The sequence below is a fragment of the Bombina bombina genome, chromosome 6 (assembly GCF_027579735.1).
Source record: "Bombina bombina isolate aBomBom1 chromosome 6, aBomBom1.pri, whole genome shotgun sequence".
Classification (NCBI taxonomy): Eukaryota; Metazoa; Chordata; class Amphibia; order Anura; family Bombinatoridae; genus Bombina; species Bombina bombina.
The window spans coordinates 271,833,616-271,847,341 of record NC_069504.1 but is presented as its reverse complement, the minus strand read 5'-3'; the positions used below and the strand labels follow the sequence as shown (position 1 = coordinate 271,847,341).

At 42.0% G+C, this 13,726-nt stretch overlaps 1 protein-coding gene across 1 annotated transcript in view; it reads left to right on the top strand.

The window, feature by feature from the left end:
- Window positions 1-1,572: 1,572 nt before the first annotated feature.
- Window positions 1,573-13,726, top strand: part of LEMD3 (LEM domain containing 3) — a 109,013-nt gene continuing 96,859 nt past the window's right edge. Inside the window, exon 1 of the mRNA XM_053719223.1 lies at window positions 1,573-2,726. Within this exon, the coding sequence (XP_053575198.1) occupies window positions 1,613-2,726 (1,114 nt within the window). The 5' untranslated portion in view covers window positions 1,573-1,612. The remainder of the gene's footprint in view (window positions 2,727-13,726) is intronic.

Genomic DNA, 13,726 nt, shown 5'->3' with positions numbered 1-13,726 from the left:
ACCCTGCTTGATTTGTACCCCTTTTAAGAATCTGTGTACTGGGGCTCAATTCTGGTTCGGCGCAGAATTCCAGGAGCCCAGCTAGGCTGACAATGTTTTGCCGGCCCTCCATCAGTTGGCTGCGGACGTTTTAGCGCATCTTACAACATAGCTATAATAGGGTGGTTTATTATTTAGTAGAGTTTATTATAGTGAGATATGTTTTGACAGCAGGCATGTGGGAGTTAGCTGGGGCATTCCAGGGGAGTGTAGGTTAGACATTATGTAAGTGTAGGTATTAGGGACTTAGCAGGGCATTCCAGAGGTGTGTAGGTTAGGCGTGACATAGGTGTAGGTGGTCAAGGGGAATTAGCTGGACGGTCCAGGGGGGTGTAGGTTAGCTGTGACTTAGGGGTAGGCAGTCTGTGGGAAGTAGCGAGGCAGGACAGGGGGAGTGTAGGATAGGCGTGACGTAGTTATAGACATTCAGGGGGGAGTTTGCGGGTCATGCTAGTGGGAGTAGCCTGCACTTTGCTTCAGACACATCAACACAAGATCGGTATGTTTGAAGCAGCGAAGTGCAGGTTGCAAGGAGGGTAGCGGCCATGTTTGTCTAACCCGATATCAGCTGTCGAGACTACATTGGCTGAGCTAGTTAGTGTAGGTGTAGTAAAAATTAGGTCCCCACAGCAATATTTGAAGTGTGCCTACACAGAAACTATTTTTAGTTTCAGTGAGTGCACTGTCTGCACTGTGTTGGCACACTTTAAATAGCCCCCCCGCTGCAACAAAATGCAGACGAGCGGCAATGCAGGTGGTGACGTCAGGCTCCCATTGACTTAATTGGAGAGACTGTTGCTCACCGACATTGCTCAGACACGCCCCTTTTGTTTGAATATCTCAACAGACTGTTGGACTGCGAGGCCAATGAGGCTAGCGAAGCAGTTTCCCGACGGTCTGTCAATGCATTGAATATTAGGGCCCAGGTATTGAGCTTTGTTGTACAAATATAAGACAAGGAAGCATGTGTGTGTACACATAGTGATAATATGAGATCTGATTTTACCTGCAAGCTCAACCTATTGTAATAGCCTGTAGTTTCAAAGCACAAAACCAGCTATTTTATATTCACAAATAATCCTGAAAATGCAATTCTGGTATAACAACTCATTAGAAATTAAAACAATTTAACAGTATACCGTCTTTGTGATGTCTTCTTTTCATATTACTATATTCCACATATTGCCTGCATACTTTGCTGTCAATAGATTAGATGACAAGTTTATAGAAACTAAAGGTTATTGGAAAAGTCAAATTTTTCACAAATAAATTAAAATGGAACACCATAAATAATGATAGTATATTGCAAAACACTTGTTTTCTACACACAATTATGTTATATTACAATCTAAAAGCTTTCAATGTCTGATATACAAGAAGTGGCCTTTTTCTGTAACAATCTATATGAGGGCTTCCCCAGCACTGATGCTGAAGCTGCAGCAGACTGATAGGTAACTATAAACGCAATCAGGGTGAGCACTGGGTCTAGTTCACAGTCTAGTTCGATTGCGTCACTTCCGGATGGAAGCCAGACTAGAGAAGGAGGGGGCTTGAGGCTGAGAGAGTGGTCAAAATGGCGACTGCGCAGCTAACATTAACGGATGAGGAGCTCTTTACGGAGTTAAAACGGTCCGGGATGATGCCGGGCCCGGTCACCGAAAACACTCGACCGGTTTATCTAAAGAAGCTGAAGAAGTTGCGGGAGGACCAGCGACATCGGCTGGGAAAGGGACGTGTGGTGACTAACAACAATAACAATATCGCACTAGTTTCTGGTCTCTTAGAGAGTAGTGGAGCCTACCGGGACGGTCTGGATATAACACATAAGAGGGGCGGAGGACTAGATAATCAGAGTCCTCTAAGGGATTCTGGGAAGATGCTGCTCGGTTTCAGCTCAGATGAGTCAGATGCAGATGCTGGCCCAGGGAAGCAGAGAGGCCGGGTGGTCAGAGGTAGCACCCCGCAATCAGAGAGATGCCCAGCCCAGCGGGGAAGTGTGACCGAGGCAGACGGGCGGAAGGCGCCTGACTGGTGGGAGACACACAGGCCGCACTGCCCCCCTGGGCGGGACAATGATGAGGAAGGGGGAGAGGCGACCAAAAGCCTGACTCTTAATGGCAACAGGCTTCCCTATTACAGGGACTATTCCGATTCCGATGAGGAGGACCTGGGCAAAGACGTAGCGCTGGGCCGAAAGAGCAGACGGAGTATTACTAAACCGACCCGAAGCAACGGTATGGATGAGTACCAGTCACTTGTCAGGCCTCAGACGGAGGAGGCCGGCGTCTCGCCCAGGCACCGAGGAGTTACCAGGAAATCGTTCAGTACAGACCGGAATGAAGAACACCGTAAAACTAACAACCACCTAGGGAGTAGCTACAACCAGGATGTTTCCACAGGCTACCTGACCTCAAACAGCATCTCTCCACGGATCTCACATCCCAACCACTCCACATCAAACCACAGTCACCTACCCCTCCTCTACACAGGCACCATGAAGAAGCAAAATCAATTACCAGAAGAAGAGCTGCTCCAGCAGTTTAAAAGGGAGGAGGTATCTCCCCCAGGAGGCTTTAGTGCCCATTATCTATCCATGTTCCTCCTGACTGCTGCCTGTCTCTTCTTCTTACTGCTGGGACTTACCTACCTGAGGATGAGAGGCACAGTGCTGTCAGGTGAAGAGAACTGTAAGTATGAGTATATAAATAAACCATTTAACACCTGGATTACTTAAAGTAATTCTTTGTCTATGTCCATTGAACATATAAATTAAGTTTAATTCTACATTTTTGAAAAGTTTAATTCATTTAATCTTTGATAATTGAGTGCATGGTAACCTTGAGCCATTCTGTTTCAGATTTTCCCTGTAAATCTCATTTAGGTTTGCTTGTCTTACCCACATTCAGATGTAACTTTGTGTGTTTTATACCTAAGATAGTTTTGCACAAATATATTGTCTCTCTAAAGTGACCAATTAATTAAAAAGTTATTAAATAAAGTGATGGTAAATCCAAGCGTATAACAAAACGCTAGGATTTAGCATCACTAAAAATAAACATTAGTTTCTGTCATTTCCTAAAAAAAAACTGTTAAACTCACCCTATCTGTAAGGCAAGTATTTATTATTATTATTATTATTATTATTATTATTATGTATTTGTAGAGCGCCAAAAGATTCCGCAGCCCTGTAAACATAGTCGGTGTACAGGATAGCTTTTGTAGGGGTCAAGTGGGTAGAGGGCCCTGCCGAGAGTTTCACTGTTGTAGTCGGCTCTTATGAAGCGATCTGTAAGTATATGGCTAACTCTGTGCCGCTGGCTGCCCACGGCCATCAGTTGACACGCACGGCTATTGGTTAAGAGGTGGGAATGTTACCTCATTGAAGAAAGTGTTTTTAAGACTAGCGACCCTGCACCTCTGTGTTTTAAGCGAAGGGGTTAAACACATTAGAAGTAATGCTTGGGAACTGTTACAGTTGAGTTGTGCAGCTAGCTCCACTAATTGGGTCAGTGGCAACTACTATATGTAGGTTAAACACATATGGGCGCAGGGTCTTACTTTCCTTAAATTAGAGCATGTCGTCCCCCTTTTTTTTTTTTTTTTACTATAATGGCCTGATAATGCAGCTTTCTAATACTAAGATAAAAAGGTCCAATTAATTTAGAGTGTTAGCTTTGCGCTAGTCAATTATCACCAAAACACTGCAGCTCCTGAGTAGGACATGGTAGTGAACCACCTAAAAATGGGCATGTAGCCATCCGTCTCAGGTGCTATGCCCCAAGTGGTACTTCTGCTTTGTGGGGTTTGACATAACAAGGAATACTGATGCAAGGAGCATATTGTTAGAGGGCCATTATAGTAAATGACATGCTCTAATCCCTTCTAGCATGCAATTTTAAAACTATCAACCCTAGACTACTGTGTTTTTAATCCCTGCAAAGAAATAACACCATATAAATACAGCTAGGGACTTGCAGAACACTTCTAGCTCCAAGTGGAAAACGCAATTGATCCAATCAGCAGTGCTAGTTCCACATCTCATTCGTGTAACTGAGTTTCCTGCGCAAGACCACCAATGCTCTGTGGATCCCAACAGGTGTTTTTACTGTGTTAACACTGGGGGTTAAATACATAGTAGTCTAGGTTCAATATACTTAAAATTACATGCTCTAACAAATTACAGCATTTACATTGCTTTTGACTAATGATCTTTTAAGAATTAGACTTTTACTTTTGTTAGAATGTGCCTTTAATTGTTATTCAGTACAATGCTGCAATATTTTCTATAATACGTTTAAACATATTTTCTTAGACACCTAAGCAAATGGTATACTGCGGTTGTACAGGCCCAGTGTGCCATTAGCTTGTCACATTTTGCAATAAAATGCATAAGCACCAGTCTGTGTATGGGCACTTGCTTGCATGAATATACTTACCAATCAGTGGTTAAAGGCACATCAAACCCCACATTTTTAATAATACAGGTAGAGCATATGATTTTAATCAACTTTCCCAATTTACTTCTGTTATCTAATTTGCTTAGTTCTTTTGACATCCTTTGTTGAAAATCATATGCCTTTTTGTCGTTAGCTGAACAAACTGGTAATCCATCTTCCAGTAGTGCATTACTGCTTCAACAAAGGATACCAAGAAAAGGAAGCAAAATTTAATACAAGTAAATTGGAAAGTTGTCTTTAAAATGTACTCTTGTCTCAAAATAAATTTATATTCACACTTTCTGTGGAACAAGATCCTACTTGGTATACTAGTCTGTGATTGGCTGATGTCTGTCACACGATGCAGGGGGCCGTCAAAATGGGGGGAAAAAATAAATTTGTCAGAATAAAAATCTGTTTGAAATTCAGAGTAGGTGTTAAATCATTGTCTTATTATGCACTTGTTAAAGGGGCAGTAAACTTACAAACTGTTATATAATTCTGCACATAGTGCATAATTAAACATAGTGCAGATTTATACATTAGAGTATTGCAGATAATTTTTATTTAAAAGTTAATTTCCACATTCTTTGCACACCCAACATTGTTATATTAATATACTTTATAACCTTTAAACCTCTAAATTTCTGCCTGTTTCTAAGCCATTACAGACAGCCTCTTGTCACATGAGTGTGTTTTTTTTTTTTTTTAATTTGCCTTTCACAACAGACTGCTAGTTCATGTGGGCCTTATAGATCACATTGTGCTCATTCCCGGGGATTTAAGTCTCCACAGCACTAATTGGCTAAAATGCAAGTCAATAGATAATAGTCATGTGATCAGGGGCTGTCAGAAGATGCTTAGATACAAGGTAATCAGAGTAAAAAACTATATTAATATAACTGTTGGTTATGCAAAACTGGAGATTGGGTAATAAAGGGATTATATATCTTTTAAAACAATTATATTGTAGACTGTCCCTTAAGTTTGTTATATAATCAGTTTATATGCAGCACAGGGACAGGCATTTATTCTCCCTTTTTTACTCGAATAGCTTTTGGGAACAGTTTGCCTTACTAGGGTTTTTTTGGGGAAATATATAGATTTCTTTTTGCAAAGTAAATTTATGTCCTTAGACCTATAGTTTATATTTTAACTACCTGCATATGATATAGGCACTTTGCAGCCTTACCTTCTTACAGACGCTTGAATCTATGCCCCGTGCAGGTGCGCCTGCCGTGTCTCATCTCTTTTCTATGACGTCACTAGATGCGAGAGGTGTGTGTGTGTGTTTTTTTTTTTTTTTTTTCCCCTCGCCCTTTTTTCAGTTTTAAAGTGAGTCAATCCTAGCGTTGTACAAACGCTAGGATTGACTATTGAAACAAATAAAGGGGACTTTCATTCATGAACTATAAGATACTTCATGTAGAAAACTCCTTTATTTGTTTCAACCGATCGCCGTTCTTAGCTGCTGCAGCAGCACATGGCTAAAAAATCTTTTTGCTAAGAGGTGACATTTTCACCTCTTAGCCAATAGCCGTGCGGTAAATCCAGGTTGGCGCTGTAGAGAACATTCAAACAAACATCTTGAACCCTCATTTTTAAATAGGGGCTGTATTGAACTGCATGTTCCTCTCCATAAAGCACTCAGTAAATTGTATGTTTTTAAACTTTTTATTTACTTGGCAAACTTTTCCATTCCTCAAAGTTTTTAGCAAATTTTAACTTATTTATAATATTGCCATTTTTGCTTTATTTCATGTTTATTTGCCATAATGGAGCATCTTACTTCTGTCCCTAAAGTAACCATAGGACCTGAATCTGCTGAACACCTTTCTTCCAAAGCTAAGTGTTTTTTGTAAAACATCTGAGGTAGCTTCCTTAGCTAATTTATGTGACTTATGTATAGAATTTCATGTTCTAATGATGTACCTACTGTTTCACTTTCTCAAATGGATGCAGATTGCGTACCCCCAGCAATGATTTATTGCTGCTACAGTTTAAAAGGCCCTGACTGCTATTCCGCCTTCAAATACTGCTATTCCGCCTTCAAATAAGTGAAAATTGTCAGCCCATGTTTTACCTTCAACTAGTAATTTATGTACTGACCAGATAAATACTGACTTCTAATGATGTTTCCTCTGATCCTGGGGCTCCCTCATCTGATACAGAACCAGATAATTTTCTATTTAGAATTGAGCATATTCATTCACTAATAAAAGAAGCCTTAGTCACTTTAGGGATTGAAGAAGCTAAACCTTTTGATGATAAACCCTGTATTTGTCTAAATTCAGTATATACAACACTGGTAAATCTCTGAGATTTTTCCCGATGCTGTTTCTGATAGGATTGCTAAGGAATGGTCTAAACCAGGTACCTGGTTTAACAAATAGCCAATCTACTGCTTGTCTAGAGTTTTGGGAAACTATCCCCATGGTCAATGGGGCTATTTCTCCTTTGAAAGAAGTACTATCTTCTAAAGGAATAGTAAGTAGTATGTTTATCAGAAGACCCTTTAGATAGGAAACTTGAATCTTATCTTAGAAAGGCTTATCTATAGAGCTACAACAACTAATCGATTATGAAAATAGTTGTCAACGAATCTAGGGCTGCAACAACTAATCGGTAAGATTGATCATAAAAATAGTTGTCAAAGAATCTCATTATCAATTAGGTGGTCAGCGAATAGTTGCTTAATTGCACAGCACCAGCTGCTTCAGTCCGATGAACTCCTGCACATGGTATTGTGCAAACCATTTTTTTTTTCTTTCTATCCGATTTAATCGGATGATTATTGTCCGATTAATCAGATAGAAAAAAAAAATTAAATTTTTTTTTTTTTTTTTTTGCACTATCTTACTTGCAGTAGATGATCTGATTAAAGCGGCTGGTGCTGTGCAACTGACCAACTAATTGCTGACCACCTAATTGATAATGAGGCTGTCATTTCCCCTCATGGGGACCGGTAAGCCATTTTCTTAGTCAAACAAACAGAATAAAGGGCTTAATATGGGCTAAAAAACTGGTAGGCATTTTTATGGGCTAAATCGATTGCTTTATTTGGGCATTTTATTCATATTTATGCTGACAATTCGCATTTATAAACTTGGGGAACGTTTATTAAACGGCAGGCACTATGTTAGACACCTTTTCCAGTCAGGGGGCCTTCCTAGTTGTAGACTGAGCCTCATTTTCGCGCCATTACTGCGCAGTTGTTTTTTGAGAGCAGGGCATGCAGATGCATGTGTGAGGATCTGAAATTTGCTGGAAAAGCTTCAAGAAGGCGTCAATTGGTATCGTATTCCCCTCTGGGCTTGGTTGGGTCTCAGCAAAGGCTATAGCTGGGACTGTATAGGGGTTCAATTTGTAAACGGCTTCGGTTCCGTTATTTTAAGGGTTAAAGCTCTGAAATTTGGTGTGCAATACTCTTAATGCTTTAAGACACTGTGGTGAAATTTTTGAACAATTCCTTCATACTTTTTCACATATTCAGTAATAAAGTGTTTTCTGTTTAAAATTTAAAGAGACAGTAACGGTTTTGTTTTAAAACGTGTTTTTTGTGCTTTGTTGACAAGTTTAAGCCTGTTTAACATGTCTGTGCCTTCGGATAAGCTATGTTCTATATGTATGAAAGCCAATGTGTCTCCCCATTTAAATTTATGTGATAATTGTGCCATAGCGTCCAAACAAAGTAAGGACAGTACTGCCACAGATAATGAAATTGCCCAAGATGATTCCTCAGATGAGGGGAGTAAACGTGATACTACATCATCTACTGTGTCTACACCAGTTTTGCCCACACAGGAGGCCCCTAGTACATCTAGTGCGCCAATGCTTATTACCATGCAACAATTAACGGCTGTAATGGATAACTCCATAGCAAATATTTTATCCAAAATGCCTACTTATCAGAGAGAGCGCGATTGCTCTGTTTTAAACACTGAAGAGCAGGAGGGCGCTGATGATAATTGTTCTGTCATACCCTCACACCAATCTGAAGGGGCCATGAGGGAGGTTTTGTCAGATGGGGAAATTTCAGATTCAGGAAAAATTTCTCAACAAGCTGAACCTGATGTTGTGACATTTAAATTTAAATTACAACATCTCCGCGCACTGCTTAAGGAGGTGTTATCTACTCTGGATGATTGTTAACAACTTGGTCATTCCAGAGATATATTATGCAAGATGGACAAGTTCCTAGAGGTTCCGGTGCACCCCAACGCTTTTCCTATACCCAAGCGGGTGGCGGACATGGTAAATAAGGAGTGGGAAAAGCCCGGCATACCTTTTTGTCCCCCCCCCCCCTATATTTAAGAAATTATTTCCTATGGTCGACCCCAGAAAGGACTTATGGCAGTCCCTAAGGTCGAGGGGGCAGTTTCTACTCTAAACAAACGCACTACTATTCCTATCGAAGATAGTTGTGCTTTCAAAGATCCTATGGATAAAAAATTGGAGGGTTTGCTTAAAAAGATTTTTGTAAGTAATAAGTCTAATTTTCGTTCCTTTCGCAATTTCAGGAACGGACCGGCCTCTAATTCTGCATCCTGTAAGCAAGAGGGTAATGCCTCACAACCCAAACCAGCCTGGAAACCGATGCAAGGCTGGAACAAGGGTAAGAAGGCCAAGAAGCCTGCCGCTGCTAACAAAACAGCATGAAGGAGTAGCCCCCGATCCGGACCGGATCTAGTGGGGGGCAGACTCTCTCTCTCTTTGCTCAGGCTTGGGCAAGAGATGTTCAGGATCCCTGGGCGCTAGAAATAGTTTCTCAGGGTTATCTCCTGGAATTCAGGGAACTACCCCCAAGGGGAAGCTTCCACATGTCTCACTTATCCTCAAACCAAATAAAGAGACAGGCGTTCTTAAATTGTGTAGAAGACCTGTTAAAGATGGGAGTGATACACCCAGTTCCAATAAAGGAACAAGGAATGGGATTTTATTCCAATCTGTTCGTAGTTCCCAAAAAAGAGGGAACTTTCAGACCAATTTTGGATTTGAAGATCCTAAACAAATTTCTCAGGGTACCATCGTTCAAGATGGAAACCATTCGAACGATTCTACCCACTATCCAGGAAAGTCTATTTATGATTACCGTGGATCTAAAGGATGCGTACCTACATATTCCTATCCACAAAGAACATCATCAGTTCCTAAGGTTCGCTTTTCTGGACAAGCATTACCAGTTTGTGGCCCTCCCATTCGGGTTAGCCACTGCTCCAAGGATTTTCACAAAGGTACTAGGGTCCCTTCTAGCGGTTCTAAGACCGAGGGGCATTGCAGTAGTACCTTACTTGGACGACATTCTAATACAAGCGTCGTCCCTGTCAAAAGCAAAGGCTCATACAGACATTGTTCTGGCCTTTCTCAGATCACACGGATGGAAGGTGAACATAGAAAAAAGTTCTGTCTCCGTCGACAAGAGTTCCCTTCTTGGGAACAATAATAGATTCCTTAGAAATGAGGATTTTTCTGACAGAGGTCAGAAAAGTCAAAACTTCTAAGCACTTGTCAAGTTCTTCATTCTGTTCCTCATCCTTCCTTAGCGCAGTGCATGGAAGTAGTAGGGTTGATGGTTGCAGCAATGGACATAGTTCCTTTTGCACAAATTCATCTAAGACCATTACAACTGTGCATGCTCAAACAGTGGAATGGGGACTATACAGACTTGTCTCCAATGATTCAAGTAGATCAGAAGACCAGAGATTCACTCCGTTGGTGGCTGACCCTGGACCATCTGTCCCAGGGAATGAGCTTCCGCAGACCAGAGTGGGTCATTGTCACGACAGACGCCAGTCTAGTGGGCTGGGGCGCGGTCTGGGAATCCCTGAAAACTCAGGGTCTATGGTCTCGGGAAGAGTCTCTTCTCCCGATAAACATTCTGGAACTGAGAGCGATATTCAATGATCTCAGGGCTTGGCCTCAACTAGCAAAGGCCAGATTCATAAGGTTCCAATCAGACAACATGACGACCGTTGCATATATCAACCATCAGGGGGGAACAAGGAGTTCCCTGGCGATGAAAGAAGTGACCAAAATAATTCAATGGGCGGAGGATCACTCCTGCCACCTGTCTGCGATCCACATCCCAGGTGTGGGAAAACTGGGAGGCGGATTTTCTGAGTCGTCAGACATTCCATCCGGGGGAGTGGGAACTCCATCCGGAGATCTTTGCCCAAATAACTAAATTATGGGGCATTCCAGACATGGATCTGATGGCGTCTCGTCAGAACTTCAAGGTTCCTTGCTACGGGTCCAGATCCAGGGATCCTAAGGCGACTCTAGTAGATGCACTAGTAGCACCTTGGACCTTCAACCTAGCTTATGTATTTCCACCGTTTCCTCTCATTCCCAGGCTGGTAGCCAGGAGCAATCAGGAGAGGGCCTCGGTGATCTTGATAGCTCCTGCGTGGCCACGCAGGACTTGGTATGCAGACCTGGTGAATATGTCATCGGTTCCACCATGGAAGCTACCTTTGAGCCCAGAAGCAGAACTTTTTTTCACTTTCTGCGATGAGATTTTTTGTAGTAAAAATTTTTCTGCAGGTCATTTGAAATAAAATTCAGTTTTAAATTGTGTGTGTGCATGTGTGTGTATATATGTATGTATATATATATATATATATATATATATATATATGTATGTGTATATATATATATATATATATATATATATATATATATATATATATATATATATATATATATATATATATATATATATATATATACCCCCCTGCATATCAATATCACCCTGGTCTCTTCATGGATACCCCCCCTGCATATCAATATCACCCTGGTCTCTTCATGGATACCCCCCCCCCTGCATATCATTATCACCCTGGTCTCTTCATGGATACCCCCCCCCCCCCCGCATATCAATATCACCCTGGTCTCTTCATGGATAACCCCCCCTGCATATCAATATCACCCTGGTCACTTCATGGATACCCCCCCCCCTGCATATCAATATCACCCTGGTCTCTTCATGGATACCCCCCCCTGCATATCAATATCACCCTGGTCTCTTCATGGATAACCCCCCCTGCATATCAATATCACCCTGGTCACTTCATGGATACCCCCACCCTGCATATCAATATCACCCTGGTCTCTTCATGGATACCCCCCCTGCATATCAATAACACCCTGGTCTCTTCATGGATACCCCCACCTGCATATCAATATCACCCTGGTCTCTTCATGGATACCCCCACCTGCATATCAATATCACCCTGGTCTCTTTATGGATACCCCCCTGCATATCAATATCACCCTGGTCTCTTCATGGATATCCCCCCCCCTGCATATCAATATCACCCTGGTCTCTTCATGCATAACCCCCCCCCCTGCATATCATATCACCCTGGTCCCTTTATGCATACCCCATGCAATATATTATATAAACATACTTTCACTTCACATACACCATCAGTGAGCGCAAATAGAAACCACCTAAGAAACCACTGGCAGTGAAATGATTATCTTGGATCAGTACAAGGTTTCATTCAGCAGGGCTTTGTTGTAGAGGCTGGGCAGCCTGCAGATGGGTATGTGGGGGCTGGGATGAAGGAGATCTCTGCTACAGCATCACAAGATGAAGATTTTGTTTGCCTGCTCTAGAGCATCATAACTCAAATTGCTTAATTATTAAATATTAAATCTGCATATCCCCAATGGAGACATTTACTGTGCAAAATAAAAAAAATAAAAAAAAGAAGTATGAGCTGCTTTGCAAAAAACCTCAGACAAATGATAAAAATATTATCTGTACTCAAGTGTCAGAGATTAACTGGAATTGCTCACAGCCTAGTTTATGCAGAATATGGCCTTTTCCATCTGCCACTTTGTTTCACATAAAAAAAAAAAAAAAGACATCACCAGTTAAATGTTCTTCTCATTATCACCTTGCCTGCAGTACCATATTGTGGCAACTGAAGCCAGCTTTAGGGCTCCTGGTAAGGAGGGATCTGTCGGGGGAAATGGATTCAGGGGGCCCCAGCATCCTCAGACCAGAGGGATCCCCTCCGGACTTGTGAACGCAGCGCAAAAGACAGGACAGGCTCCTAAACTTCCCAACAAATACAGCAGATGAGGAACTGAGCACTCTCTGTCCCTCCTACAGTGCCGGAGAGAGGAGGAGAGCAGGAGTGTTAGAGGATTCGGAATAACATTTATTTACAGCATACTCTTTACTGAGAGGACAGTCTGGGGCAGGCACGCACGTAGTTAATAGAATAATATGTGTTAAGAGGCTCAGGCTGGGATGAAAGGGAGGCACTTCTCAGTGTCACAACTCACATGTACTGCGTGCTTTCAAAACAGACTTCGGAACGGCAGTATACAAATGACATTTCTGAAAAACAGAATTTATTGCCGTTCCGAAGTCTGTTTTGAAAGCACGGCAGTACATGTGAGTTGTGACACTGAGAAGTGCCTACCCTTTCATCCCCAGCCTGAGCCTCTTAACACATATTATTCTATTAACTACGTGCGTGCCTGCCCCAGACTGTCCTCTCAGTAAAGAGTATGCTGTAAATAAATGTTATTCCGAATCCTCTAACACTCCCTGCTCTCCTCCTCTCTCCGGCACTGTAGGAGGGACAGAGAGTGCTCAGTTCCCTCATCTGCTGTATTTGTTGGGAAGTTTAGGAGCCTGTCCTGTCTTTGCGCTGCGTTCACAAGTCCGGAGGGGATCCTCTGGTCTGAGGATGCTGGGGCCCCCTGAATCCATTTCCCCAGACAGATCCCTCCTTACCGGCAGCCCTAAAGCTGGCTTCAGTTGCCACAATATGGTACTGCAGGCTGTGAGCCTCTTAACATATTATTAACTACGTGCCTACCTGCCCCAGTGCCCATTCAGTAAAAACACAATCCAATAAGCACTTACAACGATAATAGGGAAAGGAGTTTCAAATGCTGCACTAATAAAGCTTCTACACTTACCAGTTACCTCGCAGTCGCAGACAGTCACAGCGTTCTGGCGGGTTAAAGTAACATTAATCTTGCCTCTAAATGTATCAATTTCAGGAGCAGAGCAGCCATTAGCCAATAATTTCAAAATACTGCACTAAAAATGTACCGGTTGTCATTTTGAAAGCATTGCACTGGCCAGAAAAAAAAAATCCTGTTGAAGAAAATTCTATGCTTAACGGACCTGGCTGTTCTTTTTCTGCAGACAGGCTCCAGTTTCTGCGATAAGATCGCAGATCGCACTATGTTCTGCCTTGGGGCCTTTGAGACAGGACCTTCTT